A 21,829-nucleotide genomic window follows, 5' to 3' on the forward strand; every position below is an offset into this window, starting at 1 on the left:
TCCGTATGCTACAACAGTGAGGAAATTAAAAACCACCTGATGAGCATTAGATTCTGGTGTCACACAGCTTTCAAGGAAACTGCTCATAGTTCTCCTTAGGCTTTTTTGCTGAGCCATCAAACAACTGATTATTACTCCTAAGTGGCTGTTTTGTGCATATTTATCATCTGGCCAGTTGGCCTTGGCCACATGTGGGTTCCATGTGTCCAGATCAAGGCTCTTCTGCACCTGTACACACTCTTACCACCAAAACTCAAAGTCGTGCACAGCATCTTCAGTATTTATTAATATTACAGCTAAACACAACCATGGCCTGGAATTTCAGTGCACTTTATATAAACCCGCCACAGTTTTGACAGACCAGTACTAATTGATCAAAAGTTAACCACAAATATTTACAAAAAATAAAAATAAGGAAAGGAAAGTAAATCTGCTGATCTTACACCACTGACGTTCCCTCAAGGACCATTTAAATAAATGTGCTGGCAGGAATGTTATAAAGTATTGCTTCATCATGGAATAGTTATATCTCAATTACAAAAAGCAATGTTTTATTACAACTTTTGAGCCTTAAAGAAAACAAAAAAAAGAAAAAAAAAAGTATAATAACACAAACCTTCAAAATCCAAATGAAAATCAACTCTTTAATCTCGGACATAAAAGACCATTATAGGTACAATCAGATCAGTGTATGAATGTGAGGACATACACTTTAGAAGAAGGGATGTTTTGTTGGTTGGTTGAATTTGCATATAAAGTATAGTGTTTTTCAGTAAAGATCCATCAACCCCTATATATATATATATATATATATTTTTTTTTTTATATATATACGATACCGCAATCTTACACATATACCCTAACAAACTTAAAAAGACGTCAATCCCTTGGAAAGAAGAAAAGAGAAGGCAGAATTTGGTCATTTTGCGTGTGCGTGTAATGCTTGTACATGTGAGAGAAGGCGTCGGGTTGAGTTCCTTCTCCTGACAATAGCGAGATGGGCTTGAAAATGTAACATTCCACTCGGTGAGCAGAAGCGCACAGTGAACCTCACGCATCTCTGTATACAGCCTCACCCAACTCACTCATCATGAGCCGACTTGCATAAAGGAAAGATTTAATCCTATTACGTTCAGAAAACAAACAAATGAAAACAACCCAAAACATTATCATTCACACTAGCCATGCAGTGAACATAGGGGAAACAAACAAACATAAAAAAAAAACCCTAAACGAAACCGTGCATACATATATGCTCAAATGTGTACAGTACTGTAATAAATACTGTAACCTCATTGTCTTCTTCAGAAAAAGGTTTAGGCAACAGGTTGATAGGCACTGTGTATGTAAGGACATTGAAGGACCAGAACCTGCAGGTGTGTCTGATGTACATTCACATAAAAATGCAAAACAGATCACATTTCTATAAAAATATATTCCCGTCCCAAAGGCCACAGTGGTTGCTCTCAACATGATTCTTTACTATAGTTCTGCGCTGATTCACACATCAATTATAAGAATCATCATTAAATGAATAATCTTGTATTTAAATAACTTATCTTCTTTAATAGTATTTACAAGTTTAGATAGAGGATATTAAATTAAATTGAATCAAATTCGAATAATCCTCGAAAAGGACATGAAAGAGTGAGAACATCATTTGGGGCCAGTTAATGTCATTCCATTTATATTTATAATCTTAACTACAGGATCATATATATATATATATATATATATATATATATGATCCTGTAGTTAAGATTCTTTCGAGATTTGAATGTTAGAAGTGGAAGTGCAAATCACACATTTCTCTCTCATACGGACTACTGTCCATGTGGCTACTTGTGGTACTCAGACTGATTAGATTCACCTTTTTACACATCAGTAATGTGTAAGCAAACAATAAAATTCTGGGCAGCCTTAATTGACATCTTTCAAGTAATCTTTGTTTGCAGCTCTTCAAAAATCCTTCATGCTCCTGCCTTCCACAAAGATTGTCCCAGCTTACAGACTCCATCTCTCAGATTCATTTGCCAAAGTTGGCAAAGTCAGCAAAGGCATCGTGCTTCGGTTGTGCCATAGCAGAGCTCATATTTATGCCTGGCACTGACATTCCCATCCCCATGCCAACAGCTCCTGGCATTCCCATGTTCATGTTCATTCCCATCATGCCCTGATTGAGTGGCAGGCCTCCCATAGGAGCTACGCCCATTGCCCCGCCTCCCATGGCAGGTGGCATGCCCATGTTTACCATCATGGGGTTGGTGGGGGGTCGTACAGGGGCAGGGCTCGGCTGCACGCCAAGGTTCATGCCAGCAAATCCCTGTGTCATCATATTGACTGGAACTGGGAAAAAAAAAGGTGTTTCAGAAAGGAAGTAATCCATATTCAAATACAGTGGTACCTTGACCTACGAGTGCATTAATGTACGAGTTTTCCGAGGTACGATTTTTTGCCTCTGTTACGCGAGCAAAAAATTGAGGTACGAGCTCGAGACGCTGCTGCTAAATGGCGAAGCAAAGCCAGAAAGCGAAGATTGTGCCGAAAATTAGGATAATCAAAGAAGAAAAAGTAAAAATTTAAAAGTTTAGGGATACGTACTGATAGTAAAAAAAACTTGTTTTCCCTCCGCCTCTGCTTATCGCCTCTAATTTTCCTAATTTAATAACATGAAACATAAAATGGGGTGTCATTTTGAGGGTTGGATCGGATTAATGCCATTTTAAGTATTTTCAATATGGAAAACTGATTTGATGTGCGAGCAAATTGAGATACGAGCTCGTCCACGGAACGAATTAAACTCGTAGGTCAAGGTACCACTATTTTGGAAAATATATTTGCAGCTTTCCAACCAAAATATTACTTGTAGTAAAGTGTTTGTAGAAAACTGATCAAAGATGATAAGTTACAGCTTAAAAGATCCAATCAATAATCCAACATTTTAAGCATATGTGGTAATATGTGGCGATTATGAAATTGACTGTAACCTTGTTATCAGAGGCAGACATTTTGTCGTGCTGTGTTTCTGTGCAGTGTTGAGTCATTACCATGCTGCTGCATCATGTTGAGTGTGGGCTGACTTGGTTTCGGGGGTTGCATGCCAGGTCCCAGGTAGTCCAGACTGATGTTGAGATTGGAATCAGACCAAGTGGATGGCACAGAGGCCTTCTTGGCTTCATGTTTCTGCACAGAATGCTGAGGCACCAGTGGAGTTCCCATACTCTGCAGAGGCTAAACCCCATAGAAGAAAACAACAGAGGTTTAAACTGAGGATGACCACTGCACCACACCCCAAATGAATGACCGAGACGATGTCCTATTCCAGCCACCTAATTCAACTGTACTAATGATTTATTTACAAGATAGGAGTTTTACATGGTTAGGGGCTTTTTTTTTTTTTTTTTTTTTTTTTAATATCACTTGCATTTGGAATTTATTTGCTTTAAAAAAATATATATAAAAAAAAAAAAAAAAAATAAATGCTCAAAAGAAGAAGAATAAAAAGTCAGAAAACAGGGGTCAGTGTGAAGAATTCTAGCGATTGAAGCAAAATCTCTTGAGGTTATCAGGTTTCTTGACAGTTATTAGTCTATAACAATGATGACTAAGAAGCTTTGTTTTATTGTTTGTGTGTGTGTGTGTGTGTGTGTGTGTGTGTGTGTGTGTGTGTGTGTGTGTCTGTGGGGGGTGGGGGGGGTTATACTTTTTTCTTTAGCCAAACAAATGTTGCCATTTTAAAGTAGGTCAGGTTTTTAGCATGCAAATATCATCTTTACATGAGGCTTTTGTTTCAGTTTAATGATTTTCTGACTCAAACTTGTTCTTCTTCATTCTGCTAGGCTCTGTGATGGGTGTCCCAGGGGGGCAGGGGTTGGTGGATAATATGAAGGGGGTGGGTGGAAATTGTACCAGTGCTGTTTGTTAACCCTCCTTTGTCTCGCTTTCATGTTCTTCTGCTCTCAAAACCGCCTGCTCAAACTCTCAACCGATATTGTCTTTCCTTGGGTAAATCTTGTTTATTGAGCTTTTCCACTCTAAACATACCGTATTAATTATGTTACAGATGGGCGTTCAGATGTTTTACTCGGTATACTCTATACACCCTAATGTGGTTTTAGAGGCGAAATATGAAGGGAATGTAAATCATGGAACGTGCTCGAGATTTTATGTTACAATTGCATACGTTTTAACTGCATATTACATAAACTTACAAATCAAATCAGACCAAGTTACTACAAATCAATCAGAACATCCCACTTAGAGGCTATTAACATGTTAACAAGAGTCTGCTCCACCACAAAGTCTCCAAACCGAGTAGCTTTTATTACACTTGGTGGTTTGAGAAGAAAGTCATTGCAAGCTGAAAGAATCACGGTCAATGCCAAATTTGTGAAAGATCAGTTAACTGTAAGAAATGCGTATAACAATAAGTGGAAGTTACACACACCTGAGATTTGGACATGGGAAGAGTGCTGGTCATGGAGAAGTTTATGTTTTGGGAAGCGCTGATGTTGGTGTTAAGAGAAGGACCCATGAGGTCAAAAAGATCAGCGGAGGGCACTGTGGAGGCAGAAGCAGGTGCATACAGGTTTGTTGTTGCAGGGTTTACAGGCGGAGGGGCCGACTGCACGTCTGAAAACGCGTTCCACTCTCCAAAATCTCCATTTCCACTAGGTGCTGAGGCTAAGTGGACAAAAAAGTTTTAATGAATTGCTCGAAATTAAATCACATGCTATAAGTTGGATTTGTTAATGTTGAGAGGGAAATTAAATAATTGTTTTATACTGCATTAAAGCACCTTTAACTATAATAAACTGATGATAAAGATCAACCACTGCAAAATGCAGTATCAGAAAATAAAGCTACATAATCCTAGGCCTGAGCATCAGATTTAATCCAGCACATTTCCCTTTCTCCCAAGCAGACCGTGGGAGATGTTTTGCCCAACACAAGTTGAAATGTGTCTGTCCTCATTAGCTTTAGCACAGAGCTCAACCATATGGCTTGCCCTCCTTTTCCTTTTCAATATTTAAGAGCTTTATGCTCGCTGGTTTTCATAAAAAGGCATATGATGACGACAACAGGCGATGGCCCCGTTGCAAATACCAACAGCCTTCTGTTACATTTGTGTCACTTGCTCGAAATAGCTGGAGTGCAAAAAAAAAAAAAAAAAAAAAAAGTGTGTGCTAGGAGGGGGGAGTTTTTTCCTTCTCTTGAGGATTAAAATTCAAACTACTTTAATCGAACAATTCGATACATGAGGTCATGAAAATAATGAATATTTATGTTAAAGTATATTATAGGTCATTAGTTTAAATAAAAACCCATCAATCACTTCATCATAAACATTATATAAGTAAACATAAGTGCAAAAAAAAGTGAAATAAAAATAAAATGAAAAGTGAATGTTGCTCGTAAAAATTTTTATAACTTTTATTTATTTTTTGTTACGTTATAATATGCTTAATTGTTTTTTAAATAATATATCAAGTTTTATTGCTAAATGGGTTGTTATAATGACAACACCAATGACACCCGTGCAACTCAATGCTAAATTTCTGATGTACTGTTAATATGTGCTTACCAGCTGTTGTAGGAAGACTGGCTGTAGCTGCAGCTGATGAGAAATCTGCAAAACCTCCAAACAGGTCTGAGCGTAAATCTAGACAAGAGCAGAGAGAAAGAAAAAATTAAAAAGATTTTAAAACAAGCACTGTCCTCCAACACAGTCCCCACCCATTACCCACCTGTACCAACACAATCCTCACCCATTACCCACCTGTTCCAAAACAATCCGCACCCATTACCCACCTGTACCAACACAATCCCCACCCATTACCCACCTGCTCCAAAACAATCCCCACCCATTACCCACCTGTACCAACACAATCCCCACCCATTGCCCACCTGCTCCAAAACAATCCCCACCCATTACCCACCTGTACCAACACAATCCCCACCCATTACCCACCTGCTCCAAAACAATCCCCACCCATTACCCACCTGTACCAACACAATCCCCACCCATTACCCACCTGCTCCAAAACAATCCCCACTTATTACCCACCTGCACCACAACAATCCCCACCCATTACCCACCTGCTCCAAAACAATCCCCACCCATTACCCACCTTCACCAACACAGTCCCCACCCATTACCCACCTGCACCAACACAGTCCCTACCTGCACCAACACAATCCCCACCCACTACCCACCTGCTCCAAAACAATACCCACCCATTACCCACCTGCTCCAAAACAATCCCCACCCATTACCCACCTGCTCCAAAACAATCCCCACCTGCACCAACACAGTCCCCACCCATTACCCACCTGCACCAACACAGTCCCCACCCATTACCCACCTGCACCAACACAGTCCCCACCCATTACCCACCTGCACCAACACAGTCCCTACCCATTACCCACCTGCACCAACACAGTCCCTACCCATTACCCACCTGCACCAACACAATCCCTACCTGCTCCAAAACAATTCCCACCCATTACCCACCTGCACCAACAGCGTGCCTACCCATTACCCACCTGCACCAACATAGTCCCTACCCATTACCCACCTGCACCAACACAGTCCCCACCCATTACCCACCTGCACCAACAGAGTCCCCACTCATTACCCACCTGCACCAACAGAGTCCCCACCCATTACCCACCTGCACCAACACAGTCCCTACCCATTACCCACCTGCACCAACAGAGTCCCCACCCATTACCCACCTGCACCAACAGAGTCCCCACCCATTACCCACCTGCATCAACACAGTCCCTACCTGCTCCAAAACAGTCCACACACATTTCCCACCTGCACCAACACATTCCACACCCATTACCCACCTGCTCCAAAACAATCCCCACCTGCATTAACACAGTCCCCATCCATTACCCACTTGATCCAACACAGTACCCACCTACACCATAGTCCCCACCTGCACCACAGTCTTCAACCGGTACCCACCTGCTTCAACACAGCACCCCACCCATTAAACACCTGCTCATTTACTTTCAAGTCAAAATCCACCTGCTCAAACACAGTCCGCACCCAGCACCCACCTGCTTAAACCATACTCCCAGCCAGTACCCTACTGCTCCAACACGTTCCCATTCAGTTCCTGCCTGCTACAAAGCACTGTCGCCTAGTATCCACCTTCTCGAACAAATGCTTGTAATTGCTTTGACAATAAACGTTAGTAATTTCTGTATGTTTTTTCCCTTGGGTTAGTAAATATAGCATGCAAATGTCCACTCTGACCATCAGATTATTACAACTTGAGGGCACCTAGTTCAAACCTGCACCGAGGGAGCAGCATAGTGCCCTGCAATAGACAGACATCTCATGGTCAGGGTCTATTCCTCGAATGGCTTCAGATCCCCCTTTCACTTAAATTTTTTTGTTTGAAATGTACCATTAAATGCAGATCAGAGACTTCCAAGATTTCATCTTGCTATCTGGCTTAACATTACAAACCCTGAATTTTAAATCCACTGTAAAATACATGCAAGTATGTAACTATGACACCACTTCACTTTGCTCTATAAATACCTTTAGAGGAAATAAGACTGGCTGTTGGCTTGTTTTCTGCCCACACAAACTGTCCTTGTTTCTTGTTGGATTTAGTCAAATGTGGTTAGAAAACTGATGCTGAGAGACAGAAGCAGCTGTTTGACTGATGTATATTAGGAAAGTGGAGAAAGAGATAGGGAGAAATGAGAACGACACATCTGCTCAGCACTCCAACTCCACATGGGACCACTCTAACATCTGGTCCTGGCAACTAACTGCTCCAGTGGACAGGGGCTACAGGACAGCCCATCTGGTGCACTTTGCGCACATGCACACTCATGTGCGTGCCCACACACACACACACACACACACACACACACACACACACACACACACACACACACACACACACACACACACACACACACACACACACAGCCTTCAAAACCACAACGCCAGGTGATGACACTGTTATTTATCATCTTCCGTAAGCATCACCATGGAAGTCCTTAAACTATTTGCTTTGAATAAGACTAAATGACAGTAAATTGTATGATTTAAAAACATAAACTGCAAACATGGGGCAAACCTAGATATTCCTTATCACTAGGAATTATATGAACATTTATGTGCGAAATAACCTGTAGAAGCTGGCTTCACTGGTGTAGAATCTGCCATGAACAAATCCACAAGACCACCACTGGACTGATTTGTACCTGAGACAGTTGGCTGATGAAAAGAAGAGAAACACGATTAGTGGCATATAATCAATGTTGTGGATTCTCATAGTACAGTGCTTATGGACATTCGGTGTAACCCAGATGAGGATGGGTTCCCTCTTGAGTCTGGTTCCTCTCAAGGTTTCTTCCTTATGCCATCTCGGGGAGTTTTTCCTTGCCACAGTCGCCAGTCGCCACCGGCTTGCTCATCAGGGACAAACTTACTCATAAAGAACATATTCATTTTTAATCACCGCATTATCTGTGTAAAGCTGCTTTGAGACAATGTTCATTGTTAAAAGCGCTATACAAATAAAAATGAATTGAATTGAATTGAATTGCTTATCCATGTTTAACATGTGATTTTATTTTACAGCAGTATGTTTCCATAGTTCCGGACTTTACGTCAATTAAACTGCGTTACTGATGTCATAGCAACTGACAACTATAAAGGGCTAAATAAAAAAATTTCAACTTTTATTACCTTGGTGGCATTTGTGTTTGTGGCAGATTTATCACCAGTGTAATGGGCCGCTGCCCCCAGGTCTATAGTTTTTGAAGGGGTGGATGCCTTCTTTCGCGTAGCAGTAGTCTCAGTGGCCTGAACAATCTGAACACTTTTGGTCGTCACGGTCTCCTCTTCATCTTTAAATTCATTTCTGCCCGACTGCCTGCTACGGAACTCTTTATTTCTCTCCTCCTCTGTCTCACTTTAAGATGAAGAAAAAAGTAGTTTCAAATGTTTGTATACATTCTCTCGATGTGCACAATCACAATGATTAGAAAGACAAAATGTTGAAGAGACCTTGTGCAAATGCAAATTATAATTGAAAACGGTGTTATGCAAATATTTTGAAAAGCATGCAGCAAAATGATGCAACCACCCCTACACACACACACACACACACACACACACACACACACACACACACACACACACACACACACACACACACACACACACACACACACACACACGATTCCATGCCAACTGTATAGGAAAATGTAAGGTTGCAATTAGCTTATTGGTGCCAAACACAACAGTGCAGAAAAGCATAATTCGACCTGAAGGTTATTATCGATTGATTCGAATTTATGTTTTATGTCGATGTTGAAAAAACGAAAATTGCATTTTACAATTTCACTTTGGTTTGGTGAGCTTCCGTAGTCATGTGAAGCCCCCCCCTCTTCAAACTTGGGAAATACGAAATACAACATGGCAGCATGCTCTGACGAAACCAATGAGCTTGGTCTGGGTTTGCAACTTTAGATGTTGTAAGCCTGCTGTAAAACCTCTGTGAAGCTTGAAGCAACTGGGGGAAGCAGCACAACTCATTTATTCCAGCACCTCAATCTCCCACTGTGTCCCATATGATAAGCAGGAGCCTTGATGGAAAGATATTACTGATGCTGTGGTGCGTTCCATCGCCAGACATTTACCCATACATGAAGTTGAAAAGCCTGGATTTATTCATATGTGCAAAATAATCGACCCTAAATTAAAACTGAGCTGACGTCCTACTTGTTGTCCCCAGATACAGACAAAGACACTGATCCACTTCAGTGGTGGAAGCAACATAAGGCAAACTTTCCAAGGCTTAGTAATCTGGCCAAGAAGTACCTCTCTATTCCTGCTACAAGGGCTCCATCAGAGAGGGTCTTTAGCACGAGTGGGGGCATTGTAACATGCCACAGGGCATGTCTCAATCTTGATATAGTGGACAGGCTTATATTTTTAGCTAAAAAACATGTAAAATGCCCTCTGGCACCTGTTTGATTTTATTTAGCATGTAAGGTGCACGTTGAACTGGTTTACAAAATTCTCTCCAGGGATTTTTTTTTTCCCAGGTGGCAACTATTTATTTTATAAAAAGGTTATTGAAATTAAGTCTGCAGTTTGCACTTTACAATGCCCTCATATTTTGTTATATTACTTTACTTTGCTTGAATAACCAGAAGTTGTATACACTCGTTAAAGTTTGCACTTTATTAAACCCGAAAAAGGTTTTCATGTTCTATTGATTATTGTTTTTCTAAAATAACACAAAAACTTGTTATTGAAAGTAAATTTGCACATTTGTTTTTGCTCGAAAAAAAAAAAATCTAAATTCTAATTTTGGCACCCCCCCCCCCCCCCCCCCCAAAAAAAAAAAAAAAACCCCGGAGATTCAATTTATAGGACAGAGCTCTAAGTGCAGTATTTGACAGTTAATCCAGACAACTAATCTTGAAAATCATCAGAAGAATGGGAAACAATGACTGGAGCGTAGTATTACTCAGGTTGATGTGCTCAGTTTTGATTGTGTGTCACAATAGAAGCAAAATAACCTGAAGCACTGACCCGAATCTCTCTGGCGAGTCATCTCTGTCTTTCTTGCGGAATGTGTTTATAGTGTCATTAATTGTGCTGCCGATCTTGTCGCCGATCTCTCCCAGTTTCTCACTAAACGGGAAAACGCCTTTATTGTTTTCCCAGTCATCGTCCCACTTGGAGCGCGATTCGTACCTGTCAGCACCTTCAACGAACATAAAAGAACAAAATGAACACTAACAGTCAGGTTTTTTTTTTTTTTCCAGTCAATTGAATTACACAATCAGTGTACTTAAACAGTCACTTTAAAGAGAGATAAACACGAATGCAAAACTTACAAGTAAAACTTGTTTTACCCTTCGGTACTGCAATAGCTGAATCATTTAAAAATGCCTATGAAATCTTGGGCCATCCTATCATTGTTTTGTAATAGTGAGCCACTACCCACCTCATCCTCCACATCAACAAACCAATTTGTATATTACCAATATATGTTTTGCCACTATGTGTATACAACAAAAGAGTAAATGAAAAGTGATTCTTTTTTTAAAAGAATCACAGAAACATGGAGCTTTGACTGATGATTTTTATATATATCATCAGTGAAAGCTCCTGATGATATACAGTGTGTGTATATATATATATATATATATATATATATATATATATATATATATATATATATATATATATATATATATATATATATATATATATATAAACATATAAACAACAACAAATGGGCAGTAAAGTAATGAAATGATTAACTTTAGATAATTAAATATATATGCTTTCATGTGGTTAAGGACATAGATTCCTACTGGCAATCAAAATAAAGCCAGTTTACTTATCCGTCAAAACAAACCTCCTGAGAGGATGAGAAAAATCTGAAGAAAGGAGAGAGAAAGAACCACCATGGAATCACACATGATAAACAACTCCCCAGTCATAGCACAACCAATTTACGTGCAAGAGTCCCTGCTGAGCATTAGGATGGGAGTGAGTGACTGAGTATGAGAAAGAGAGAGAGAGAAAATGGGGCAAATCATTTCTGAGTGCAGGACTCACCGTATCTGAAGTCCCCCATGCTATCAGAGGACACGCCGATATATTTGTCCCTGTTTTTCTTGGCCTTCTTCCTCTCCTCTCTCAGTCTGTCATCATCTTGCACAAACTCCACCATCTCCTTTACCTTCTGCCGCACGTTGATGCCTTGGTCCTTCCCATTCTCATCTGCAAAAATGACCTCTTGCTGACTTTAATCTCTTTAAGACTATGCCTGCTGTGCAAAGCAATATCTATGCTTGGCAACAATCTGATGTACAAAACTTCATGAGGCACAATTCGGTCAAAACAGTTTTCATCGGCAAATATGTCAAAAGGAACTAGATTCGCGTTTGGCCCAAAACTGAAATTACCATACAATATTTTAAAACACTGCCACTGGTGAGCTGAGAAAAATCTTTATCAATCAGTATTAGTGCAAAGTTGTGGCCACAGCATGAATTAGAAAAAACCTGTCATTTGAGTGATTAGTAGAAAACAGCTATACCAATACCTGTCTTGCAATCTATGTATTAATGGCACTGTGTAAAAGTAAATACATTAGCAGTATACAGAATGTTTATTAAATAAGATTCAGAACCCACTGTCTGTAAATGTGTTAAGAGGTAGAAACCAGCAAACGTTGAAAAAGCTTGTTTGCATTTCAGATTACAAAGTTTAGTTACAATGTAATAATAGGAGCGTTGTAAATAATCAAAGAATTTGCATTTATTAACTATGACAAGGATTTACTAACATATTTGAAGAAACATTCAGATGTTTTGGCAAACCATGATTCATCATGATTTACTACATTTGCATTGAGCACTCTCGATCTAGTTGCACCTTGTATCTTTCTAGAAAATGTTCATGTAATAGATCCAGATTAATAAATAAATAAACAAACTTAAACAAAAAGGGGTTCTGTTACTTGTATTAAAAGGTCTTGTTTCAGTCCAGCATTGCTGTGCAGTGCCTACATATTAATTGTGCACTATTCATTTACTCTAAAACGGGTAGGAACTTTCTTTAGACAATAAAGAATAAATAAAGACAATTCTGATTGTAAAAAAACATAAATTTTTATATAAATAGCAAAAGACGACTGAGGGTGGTGTATGGTGGCTACCCCGTGCCAAAAAATCTCAGCGCAATTATCGGGGCTCTTTTTAAGTTTACAGAATGATAAATTACAACCGCTAAATAGGAAATAGAGAAATAAATGTGCAAAGCCGAGCAATTATGAGCTTGCTTTAAACCCTAATCCAGTCAAGATATCTGCTCTGCACACAATAAAAGCTCTGGCGCAAGAGCCATAATCTTTTTCATCTTTGCCTACACCTTAGTCAATAAAGAGCTATTGCTTTTTTATGAATACTTTCTCTTTTTATCAGCTCTAACTTCTTTTTCAAGGAAATAAGTTCAGATTGGCTCCATGCCACAGTGCCTAACCAGTAGCAACGTTACCTGTATTTGATCAAGGTTCAATTGTATTATACGTATTGCATGCACAATGCAACATAGTAAAATGTTTTATCAATAGATGCTCTTCACGTGAGCCAATACATTTGTTTCTTTTTCAATTATAGTTTTTAAAGTGATATCTATCATGAAGTGATGCTTTCTTTTCCTCAACAGAACATGCAGTAATGCTGCTGACTCACCTATACAGTGATAGCTTTCAATCGAGCGCAGGTCATACAGGTGCTCTCGTGTGCTGGTGACCACCCGCTCAGACCCATTTCGCACCAGGTAACCCAGCAGCAGTAACGACTGGAGAAAACAACAAAAATAATTCAGTAAGTTCAAATAAAAAGCACAAACTATTCTGGATTTGATGAAAATAATTCATATTAATAGTGGTAATCCCTCCCTAAAGCAAGATGTGATGTGATTTGTCTGAAAAATCATAGACAGGACTAAAATGTTCAGAACCATAAAAGTCACTGGGGAAAATGATTGAGGTAGAATTTGACGACAGTGACGACGACAAACCAAAAGATATGATGGGACTATCCCGTGTGTAAATCCCATTCCATCTGAATAAAGCTACAGTAAACCCCCCCCCTCCTCTCATTCATTTACCTTATAAACTCGCCGCCAGTTTTTCTTGTTGTCCTTCAGCATTCGGAACCACAGCATGTTCATTACTTCTGGAAACTGCTCATACATGAATGTAGACCTGCACATGAATACAGACAGCGATGAAGCACTGAGCTAATTCAAGGACAGCGAACAAGACAAAATGAGCGCTGCGGATGATTAACTAGGCCAGTCACAATAACTACATTTTATATATTGTACCAGATATATTTGCAATAAACAACATTCTTGTAGATTTAATGTGTTTATTCCCAGCTCAAATTACTGGGTGGGATGGTTATGTTTTGGGTGAGATTTTAGGTTAGTCATAGTGCCTATTTTCACTGAAACTGCTTTTAAATAAAGTGGACACACCGGCTTATTCACGTTAACTGGCTTTCCTCTCTTATTCAGTTCAATGCCCAAATGTTGCCTCACTGGCGCTGTGAATTGGGCTTTAAAAACCAAGTCAATTTAGATTTATCCTTCCAAAACAGCTGTGGTCCTAAGAAAAACATTAAATAACACTTGGAGTAATGCCTTCTTTTCGCCGGTCACTGCCTGCTCTGTGTGTGGAGGAGCTTCCTGAGCCCTGCACCCCCCCCTCACACAGAAAGTAGACTCAGCGTGAACGGCAAAATTGTTTGAGGCTTTTATTTTGATCAAGGTCATGTCCAATTCTTGTGCGGTAAGTCGATACAGTATTTACTGCGACGGGCCTAAATACAACCATCACAAATACACTATACGGCTAAAGGTTTTTGGACACCTGTACTGATATTTGCTTGTTAAACATCCGTTTATGGCTTTAGTCCCTACTTTGCTGTAACTTTTACACTTCTGGAAGGCAAATTGTTTGATTGGTGAATGGATTTGTGCTTATTCAGCCAGAAGAACATTAGTGAGTTTGTACTAATGAAGGCATGGCTGCTTCTGTTTAAGGGCTGTCAATCAAAAAATAATAAAAAAATCCCACAATGCATTGCAAAACCAAGACATTATTTTAGTTCTCAATTAATTACTTATATTAGCAATGAATTTTTATTTTTAAATGACCTTTTATATATAGTTTGATTGAGTCAACTTTTAAGTGTTAATCCAGAAAAATCTTACAATATAACTTATCAACATGAAAAAACGAGAGTAAAAAAAAATATATATATATAATTATTTTATTTATTTATTTTTTTTTACAGTGAATGATGAGGAAATGAGAATGTTCATTCTGGGGATTATTGATCAGCATCAGTATTGATGTCATGTGTCTGGAAATTGAGCAGTCACCAAGCTAAATGTGTGTGAGCCAGGGTTCTTAACAGTCGCCAAACTCATGTGCATAACATCCTGATTCATGAAGTAGGGAGCAGACAAAAACCTGCCACATGTTTTTTATAGCTTACTTATGAATAGGGTATGTGTCATGCTAGAACACGTTTGGGTCTCAGATTTGGCCATATTGTGTAAATCTTACTTACTTGGCTATCTCTCCCATTAGCTGTCCTGAGGGTCCCCATGGGTCATCGTTTGTGGCCTCTCGAACCTTAGATTCAATTTCTGAGTAGTTCATAACAACATTGGTTCTGTAAAGGAAGACCACATGAAGCAGTAAAAGTTTAATCATAGGCTAATTATGAGATACCAAAGAACAAATGAAATCAGAAGTTGTTCGAAAAGAAAGAAAATTCCCCCTCAATATGGAATTTCTGCTCTTAAAAGTGGGAAGGTCCCCTCAAGCACACGTTCAGCATGTAACCCATATCAACACGGATGTTCAGAAAATAAAAGTATTGGCACATTTTACCGGGTTTGGGGACATTAATTCATACAGAAGGTTTCTCCTCTTTATTTCAGCTTACCATGAACTATTTGAACACTCATGTACTGTCATTGTACCTACATTTTTGTACAGCGAGAAACTGGGCAATAACTGGACATATTGTTGATAGTTTGATAAGTTTTACACTTGACTTATACTATAGGATTTTACATAGCAAATGTTTCAACTCACCATTTAATAGGAAGTTGATAGTGAAAAACACAGTCATCCAGGAAACAGTATAGCGGTTCGTTTTAGCGGTTTTAGATTCCTTTGTTCAACTGTGTTGGAAAAAGCAGGTGTGTTCTGCATCACCTGTTACTCAGATGCACTAGTATCAAGAACCAGGATTAAGAGTTGAAGCTCTATTTCCTGCTCAACTAGATGTTAAATTCTACAAAAAAGGACCTGAAACTAGATTTAAAAAGTCCAGCAGGGGAATACTCTATCCTCGGCCTTGGTTTCATTCATTTTCCAATCTTTGCGATGTGTTGTGCAATAAAATAACTGTAAATACACAGCAATCTCATGTTTGGTTGCCAAAAATATTTTTTAAACCAGGTCAACTTGGCGTAACAAAAAAATCCACCTGGCAACCATGCTATCAACTCTTCTGTTAACTTTCTTCGGGAAAGAAAAGAACAGTGATTTATACTTTAATTGGCTTCTATTAGCATTCCCATTTCTGACCATTAGCTGCAATAACTCTACCAAGCAAGATGGGGCAGTGAATAAATGGCCCACAATTGCGAAACACAGCACTCGTCAGTCTTAACTGCAAAAAAACATTATTCCCCTTCCTTAATCAGTACTTAGTTTCCAAATCAGCAATCAATCCTGAATGAATGCTCTTCAGCTACATGAGCCTTTAACAGATATTACTGAAGATCTCTGGTGACCAAATCAGTGGAAGGACAGATTATTGATTTATTGTCTGTCAAATAGCAACATTATATACAACACAAAACACACATAGTGGGGTTCTATCCTTACACCCCCACCCCGCCATAAAAAACAAACACACCGTGCCTTGTGCTTACTTTAGCCTCGTCAATAAATGGAACATTGCCATACACATTTGACTACAGCTACAAGATTAACCTGGTTTCATAAATATTTCAGGAAATACATTCCAACTTGCATCTCTTACTCTACCCTATTACCTCAGGAGAAAGTCCTCCTATTTTCATAGGTACATTTATGCAACAGGAAACACACACACACACACACACACACACACACACACACACACACACACACACACACACACACACACACACACACACACACACACACACACACACACACACACACACACACACAAGGGTCGTCCTGGATTTTATCTTTTGTGGTAAAGGTTGTGGGCGGAGAACAACTATAACTAAAGCAAATAAGGAGAGAAGCAAATCTGATAGACCTGGCAATGCTTCTTGTTTCCCAAGAATTATCAATGTTACTCAGAATTTAGTGGCTAACTTTACCATGTTCAATCGGATATTAAAACATTGCAAATGACGCACAAAAACGTTGAAAAGTTGAAAGTCCCCACCACACCCTGTCCTTCCTGCTGGTTTTACTTGTGGGAAATAGAAATAATTTGTTTATGCTAATAATAAATAAATGTTTCAAAGTTATAACTGTTTCTTTAAGTGTTGATTCGCAAAGCATAAAAAAAAGGGCAAGATTGCAGCACAGGTTGTGAACTGAAACCTGTTAAGCAGCAAAGGGATATGAATGACAAAACAGGCAGTCTGGTTCTGCAAGTGAGAGCTGAAAAATTAGGTGGGGCTGCAGAGAATTCAGAGCAAACAGGTTCATTGAAAGTGTGAACCTTAAGAACTTCCCATGAAGACCCGCGACGCTCGAAATAATCTGCGGGTTTTGACAACAGCCCACTTGGCTTTAGGACCAAGCCACTGTTTTTCCAGCGCAACTAAAATATAATGATATATAATATTACACCCCCCCCTGCTGAACAGTATATACTGGCTTCACCGAGACGTCTGCAATATGCAGATGCATTGAGCAATGTGGCCTTTTTTTCCCCCCTTTTCTTTTTTTCATAAACAGCACAAGCAACAAGTCCTGAGAATCACAAATGTAGCGCCAACAATTACCAAGCATAAAAATGTTAGCTGCAAATAAATTAATGCTGTACATAACCTTAAACCTGAATTTACATTTACAATTTTTGCTGGCATCGCTTTTTCAACGACCCAGATCTGTTACACAGATACGCGCTGCTGCATTTTCTTTATTTCCTGCTGATAGTGGCTTTCACGAGATGCGTCAACTTCCCTACTGTCAAGACTCAGAATATGACTGCTGTTTGCTCAATACATACTTTTACAAAGCACTTCCTGTAATACTTTAGGAAAAAAAAAAAAAAAAAAACTTAGCTGCTAGACTTTACTACAAATTAACAGTTACAACATAGTTCCCCTTCACTTAAACAAGACGGTATTTAAACAAAGACCTGCTGAAAAAGCCACACAGCAGAGAACAGGTCAGGAGAAAACTGGGGGAAAAAAACAAACAAAATGAACAGCACACACACTAAATGTCAGACAGAACAACCGTCTGTTTTTTTCCAGGCGATGGCAAATCACGGTCCATGCTTGAGATTTAAAAAGCACCACCATCACCACCACCACCACCACCAAAGCAAAGAAGTTGTAATTTTAAGTGTAAGCCACAAAAAATAACTACACATTTCGGAACAGTTATTGCTTTATAATTTTCAAGCCCCACCTTTTAATTATTGATGACTATTTTGTCATTTGCTGCTTTAACCAACAATCAACATTCCTTTCTCATTTCGTGTGGGGGTAGTGGTGCAAAAAAACAAACAAAAAAAGAAAAAAACTTTCATTTGTGCAGGCCATAAAACTTTTCAGGAAGTGATTTATTCTGGTTAATTCTGGATGGATATGGAGCCTATCCTGGGAACACTAGGAGGGAGGTGTCTCTATTTGTGCACTGCATTTGTGCTTTCAGTTCATGTACAGGCATGTATTTAGAAAATGGGGTAAAACCCACCTGATACAGAGACAAGCAGGGTTGGTAAAAGCAGAATCAGGGACAGGATTAGAGACAATCAGAGTCAGTGGCAAAATCAGAGGCAAGGTCCGGGACAGGATTAGACACAGTCAGAGTTAGAGGCAGGATCCGGGACAGGATTAGATACTATTAGATTTAAAGGCCAGGATTAGAGGCAGTCAAAGTTAGAAATGGGGTCCGGGAAAGGATTAGACACAGTCAGAGTTAGAGGCAGGGTCCGGGACAGGATTAGAGGCAGTCAGAGTTAGAGGCAGGGTCCGGGACAGGATTAGAGGCAGTCAGAGTTAGAAGCAGGATCCGGGACAGGATTAAAGGCAGGGTCTAGGACTCTGGGCTGTGAGGTATGATTTCTTGCCACTGTGCCATCCTTGTAATATACATATCAAAGAATTGGTTTATGACTGTAAAGCTGGAACAATGCATCCACCTCCACCCAGATCAGACAATTTATCACTTCAAGATTAGACTTCCAACCCAACAAGGCCATATTCATTTTAGTTCACTTTAAGTTGCCATAATAGTAGTATTTATGTTTCATTTTAAGTGTTTAGGGAAGCAAGCTCAAAAGCAGGCCATGTCCACAGGCCATTTTTTTCCACACAGGCAACTTTATCATGTTTGCACTCATACAAAATTTCGCGTGTCTGATTAACGTTACTGTGACTGAAATCTGAAACCATCAGGTCGGCTGAAGGATCGAACAAAACAACTCAGCTAGAGATCGTATCTTTCCTCTGCATGTGCATAATCATGGTGTTAGAAATTCAAACTTGGATCAAAAATTAGACCGGATTCCGCCATGTAACTTGGCAACACCCGAGACATCTCCTGTAGCAAACAGGTTCCAAGCAATTGATCAAAAGCCGACTTCAATAACCTTGTAATCCTAATCAACATTAGCAGTGTCATAATAGCGCAGCGAAGTGAGCTGGACTTGTGTTAACAGCCCATTAAGCTCATTGTCAACAAGTTGCATCTAATCAGTTCTGCAAATCCCATTCAAAACTCGGACCTGACTGGCTATATCCTCTGTATTTAATTATTACAAGCGGCAACTTAGCGTCCATACTATCTAGCTAATGCTACCTATATAGCAAATGTATGCAAGTGGTTGGTGTGAACATTTTTAATGGAAACCCAATTTAAACCAGTCACGATTAATGCCATAAAGAGGCCAGAATCAGCAACCTACTTCGGCTAACAATCTCGACAGTTGCTAAACTAGCCACCTAAGGTCAACAAAACTCGCACCTTGGGTTAGCTCGCTAATGCTAACTAGCGCGCTGCTATCAAAAAAAAAAAAGAGTGCGACGTGACGTCAGGGACTGAATACGTGTCTCTTTCCGAACAGGTAGAACAGGGAGCGTCGACGGAACAGCCGAGTATCTTCGAAAAAAATAAAATAAATAAAAAATAATAAAATAATACTTACGCTTTATCAACCAGTTCTCTAACTTTCCACATGTTCAACATCTTGACTCAGTGGATGAAGGTTTTCCGTCGCGGGAATCCCGTCTTCCAGCCCGCGTTTCAATCCAGTAGTTGTGAAAGTCCGACTGTCGCGAAACCAAAAGCTTCAACTCTCCAAACTAGTTTCAGGCTGCGCGAGTGGCAGTGGGCCGGCCGGGTTGTCATGGTGATGAGCCTGCTACGTCACAGGCGTAGGTTACGCAAAGGACGGAAGGAGTCCTACACCACTTGTTGAATGAGTTTGACAGCACAGAGTTTGAACCGATAGAGTTACTGCATATCGCGAATAGTTCATGTTTAGAAAGGCAAAAGGAAACTACATTAATAGTAGACGACCATGTTTCCGATATGTGCAGTGAGCTGGATATAAAATAGAAGAATTGTACAAAATCAATGAACAAATCAACGATTATAGTAAGAAATGGTTTAATTGGTGATTTCATGGTTTAAAGTTTCTTTCTCAACTGCACCATGGTTTGTTATTATTATTATAATTATTATTGTTGTTGTTGTTGTTGTTGTTGTTGAAAATAATCATAATAAAAATACATTACTAATAAAAGTAAACCAGCTATTAGGGTTGCACAAGCCAGTGCACTCTTAGTGCCGGTCCCAAGCCCGGATAAATGGGTAGGGTTTGCCTAGGAAGAGCATCCAGCGTAAAACCTGTGCCAAATCAAATATGCGGATCAGGAATCAGAAATCCATACCGGATCGATCGAGGCCCGAGTTACCAACAACCGCCACAGGTATTGTTAGCCAACAGGGTACCGGTGGAAATTGGGCTTCTGTTGGCTGAAGGAGGAGAAGAAGAGGAGGAAGATGTCTACAGAGACAGCAGGGAAAGGAGAAGTGGAGGAGAGTGAAGGTTAGAGTTTGGTACTATGAATAGTAAATGGAGAGAGGGAGCTGATATGATGGAGAGGGGAAAGGTACATATGTTCTGTGTTCAGGAGACCAAGTTAAAAGGAAGTAAGGTCAGGAACATTAGAGGTGGGTTTAAACTGTTCTTTCATTGTGTGGATGGAAATAGAAATAGTGTAGGGGTGATCCTGAAGGAAGAGTACAGCAAGAGAGTAGTAGAGTTGAAGAGAGTTTCTGATAGGGTGATGAACGTGAAGCTGGAAGTTGAAGGGGTGATGATAAATGTCACCAGTGCTTATGCTCCACAAGTGGGTTGTGAGATGGAGAACAAGGAAATATTCTGGAGTGAGTTAGATGAAGTGGTGGAAAATGTACTTAGGAATGAACGATTGGTGATTGGGTCAGACTTAAATGGGCATTTTGGTGAAGGAAACAGAGGTGATGAGGAGGTGATGGGTAGGTATGGCCTTAAGTAGAGGAATGTGGAAGGGCAGATGGTGGTAGATTTTGCTAAAAGGATGAAAATGGCAGGATCATAGGGTGTGGGTTAAAGCAAACGAAAAGGCATATGAGGAGCTGTATGAGAGGTTGGAATCACTAAGGAAGGAGAAAAGGATTTATACAGATTGGCCAGGAAGAAAGACCGAGCTGGGAAGGATGTGCTGCAAGTTAGAGCAATAAAGGATGGAGATGGAAATGTGTTGACTAGTGAGGAGAGTGTGTTGAGAAGATAGAGGGGGTATTTTGAGCAGCTTATTAATGAGGAAAATGAGAGAGAGAGAGATGGTGTGGAGATAGTGAAGCAGGCAGTGGATAGGATTAGTAAGGAGGAAGTGAGAAAAGAGATTAAGAGGATGAAGAGTGTAAAGTCGGTTGGACCAGATGACATACCAATAGAAGCATGGAGATGTTTAGGAGAGATAGAAGTGGAGTTTTTAACA

General features: G+C 39.8%; 1 protein-coding gene and 1 long non-coding RNA gene across 2 annotated transcripts; one reads left to right on the plus strand and one right to left on the minus strand.

Annotated features, from left to right (window-relative positions):
- Window positions 1-630: 630 nt before the first annotated feature.
- Window positions 631-20,174, minus strand: clint1a (clathrin interactor 1a). Its single transcript, XM_083560331.1, has 12 exons — window positions 19,987-20,174; window positions 15,154-15,258; window positions 13,682-13,778; window positions 13,261-13,369; window positions 11,621-11,785; window positions 10,583-10,757; window positions 8,726-8,951; window positions 8,164-8,251; window positions 5,585-5,662; window positions 4,448-4,683; window positions 3,048-3,231; window positions 631-2,346 (listed from the first exon to the last, which is right to left on the minus strand). Exons 1-12 carry the CDS (start codon window positions 20,025-20,027, stop codon window positions 2,027-2,029), a joined length of 1,824 nt encoding a protein of 607 aa, XP_083416457.1. The 5' UTR covers window positions 20,028-20,174; the 3' UTR covers window positions 631-2,026.
- Window positions 14,849-20,127, plus strand: LOC310736740. Its single transcript, XR_014536644.1, has 2 exons — window positions 14,849-18,831; window positions 18,873-20,127. It is a non-coding gene; the product is annotated as an uncharacterized lncRNA (long non-coding RNA).
- Window positions 20,175-21,829: the final 1,655 nt, after the last annotated feature.

The sequence above is a fragment of the Silurus aristotelis genome, assembly GCF_946808225.1.
Source record: "Silurus aristotelis genome assembly, chromosome: 14".
NCBI classification, from domain to species: domain Eukaryota; kingdom Metazoa; phylum Chordata; class Actinopteri; order Siluriformes; family Siluridae; genus Silurus; species Silurus aristotelis.

Coding starts and splice junctions, on each gene's coding strand:
- clint1a (XM_083560331.1), bottom strand. CDS start 20,027: ATGTTGAACATGTGGAAAGTTAGAGAACTGGTTGATAAAGC. Junction 15,259..19,986: donor AGAGAACTGGTTGATAAAGC/GTAAGTATTATT, acceptor CTTCCTTTACAG/AACCAATGTTGTTATGAACT. Junction 3,232..4,447: donor TTCCCATGTCCAAATCTCAG/GTGTGTGTAACT, acceptor TATGGGGTTTAG/CCTCTGCAGAGTATGGGAAC.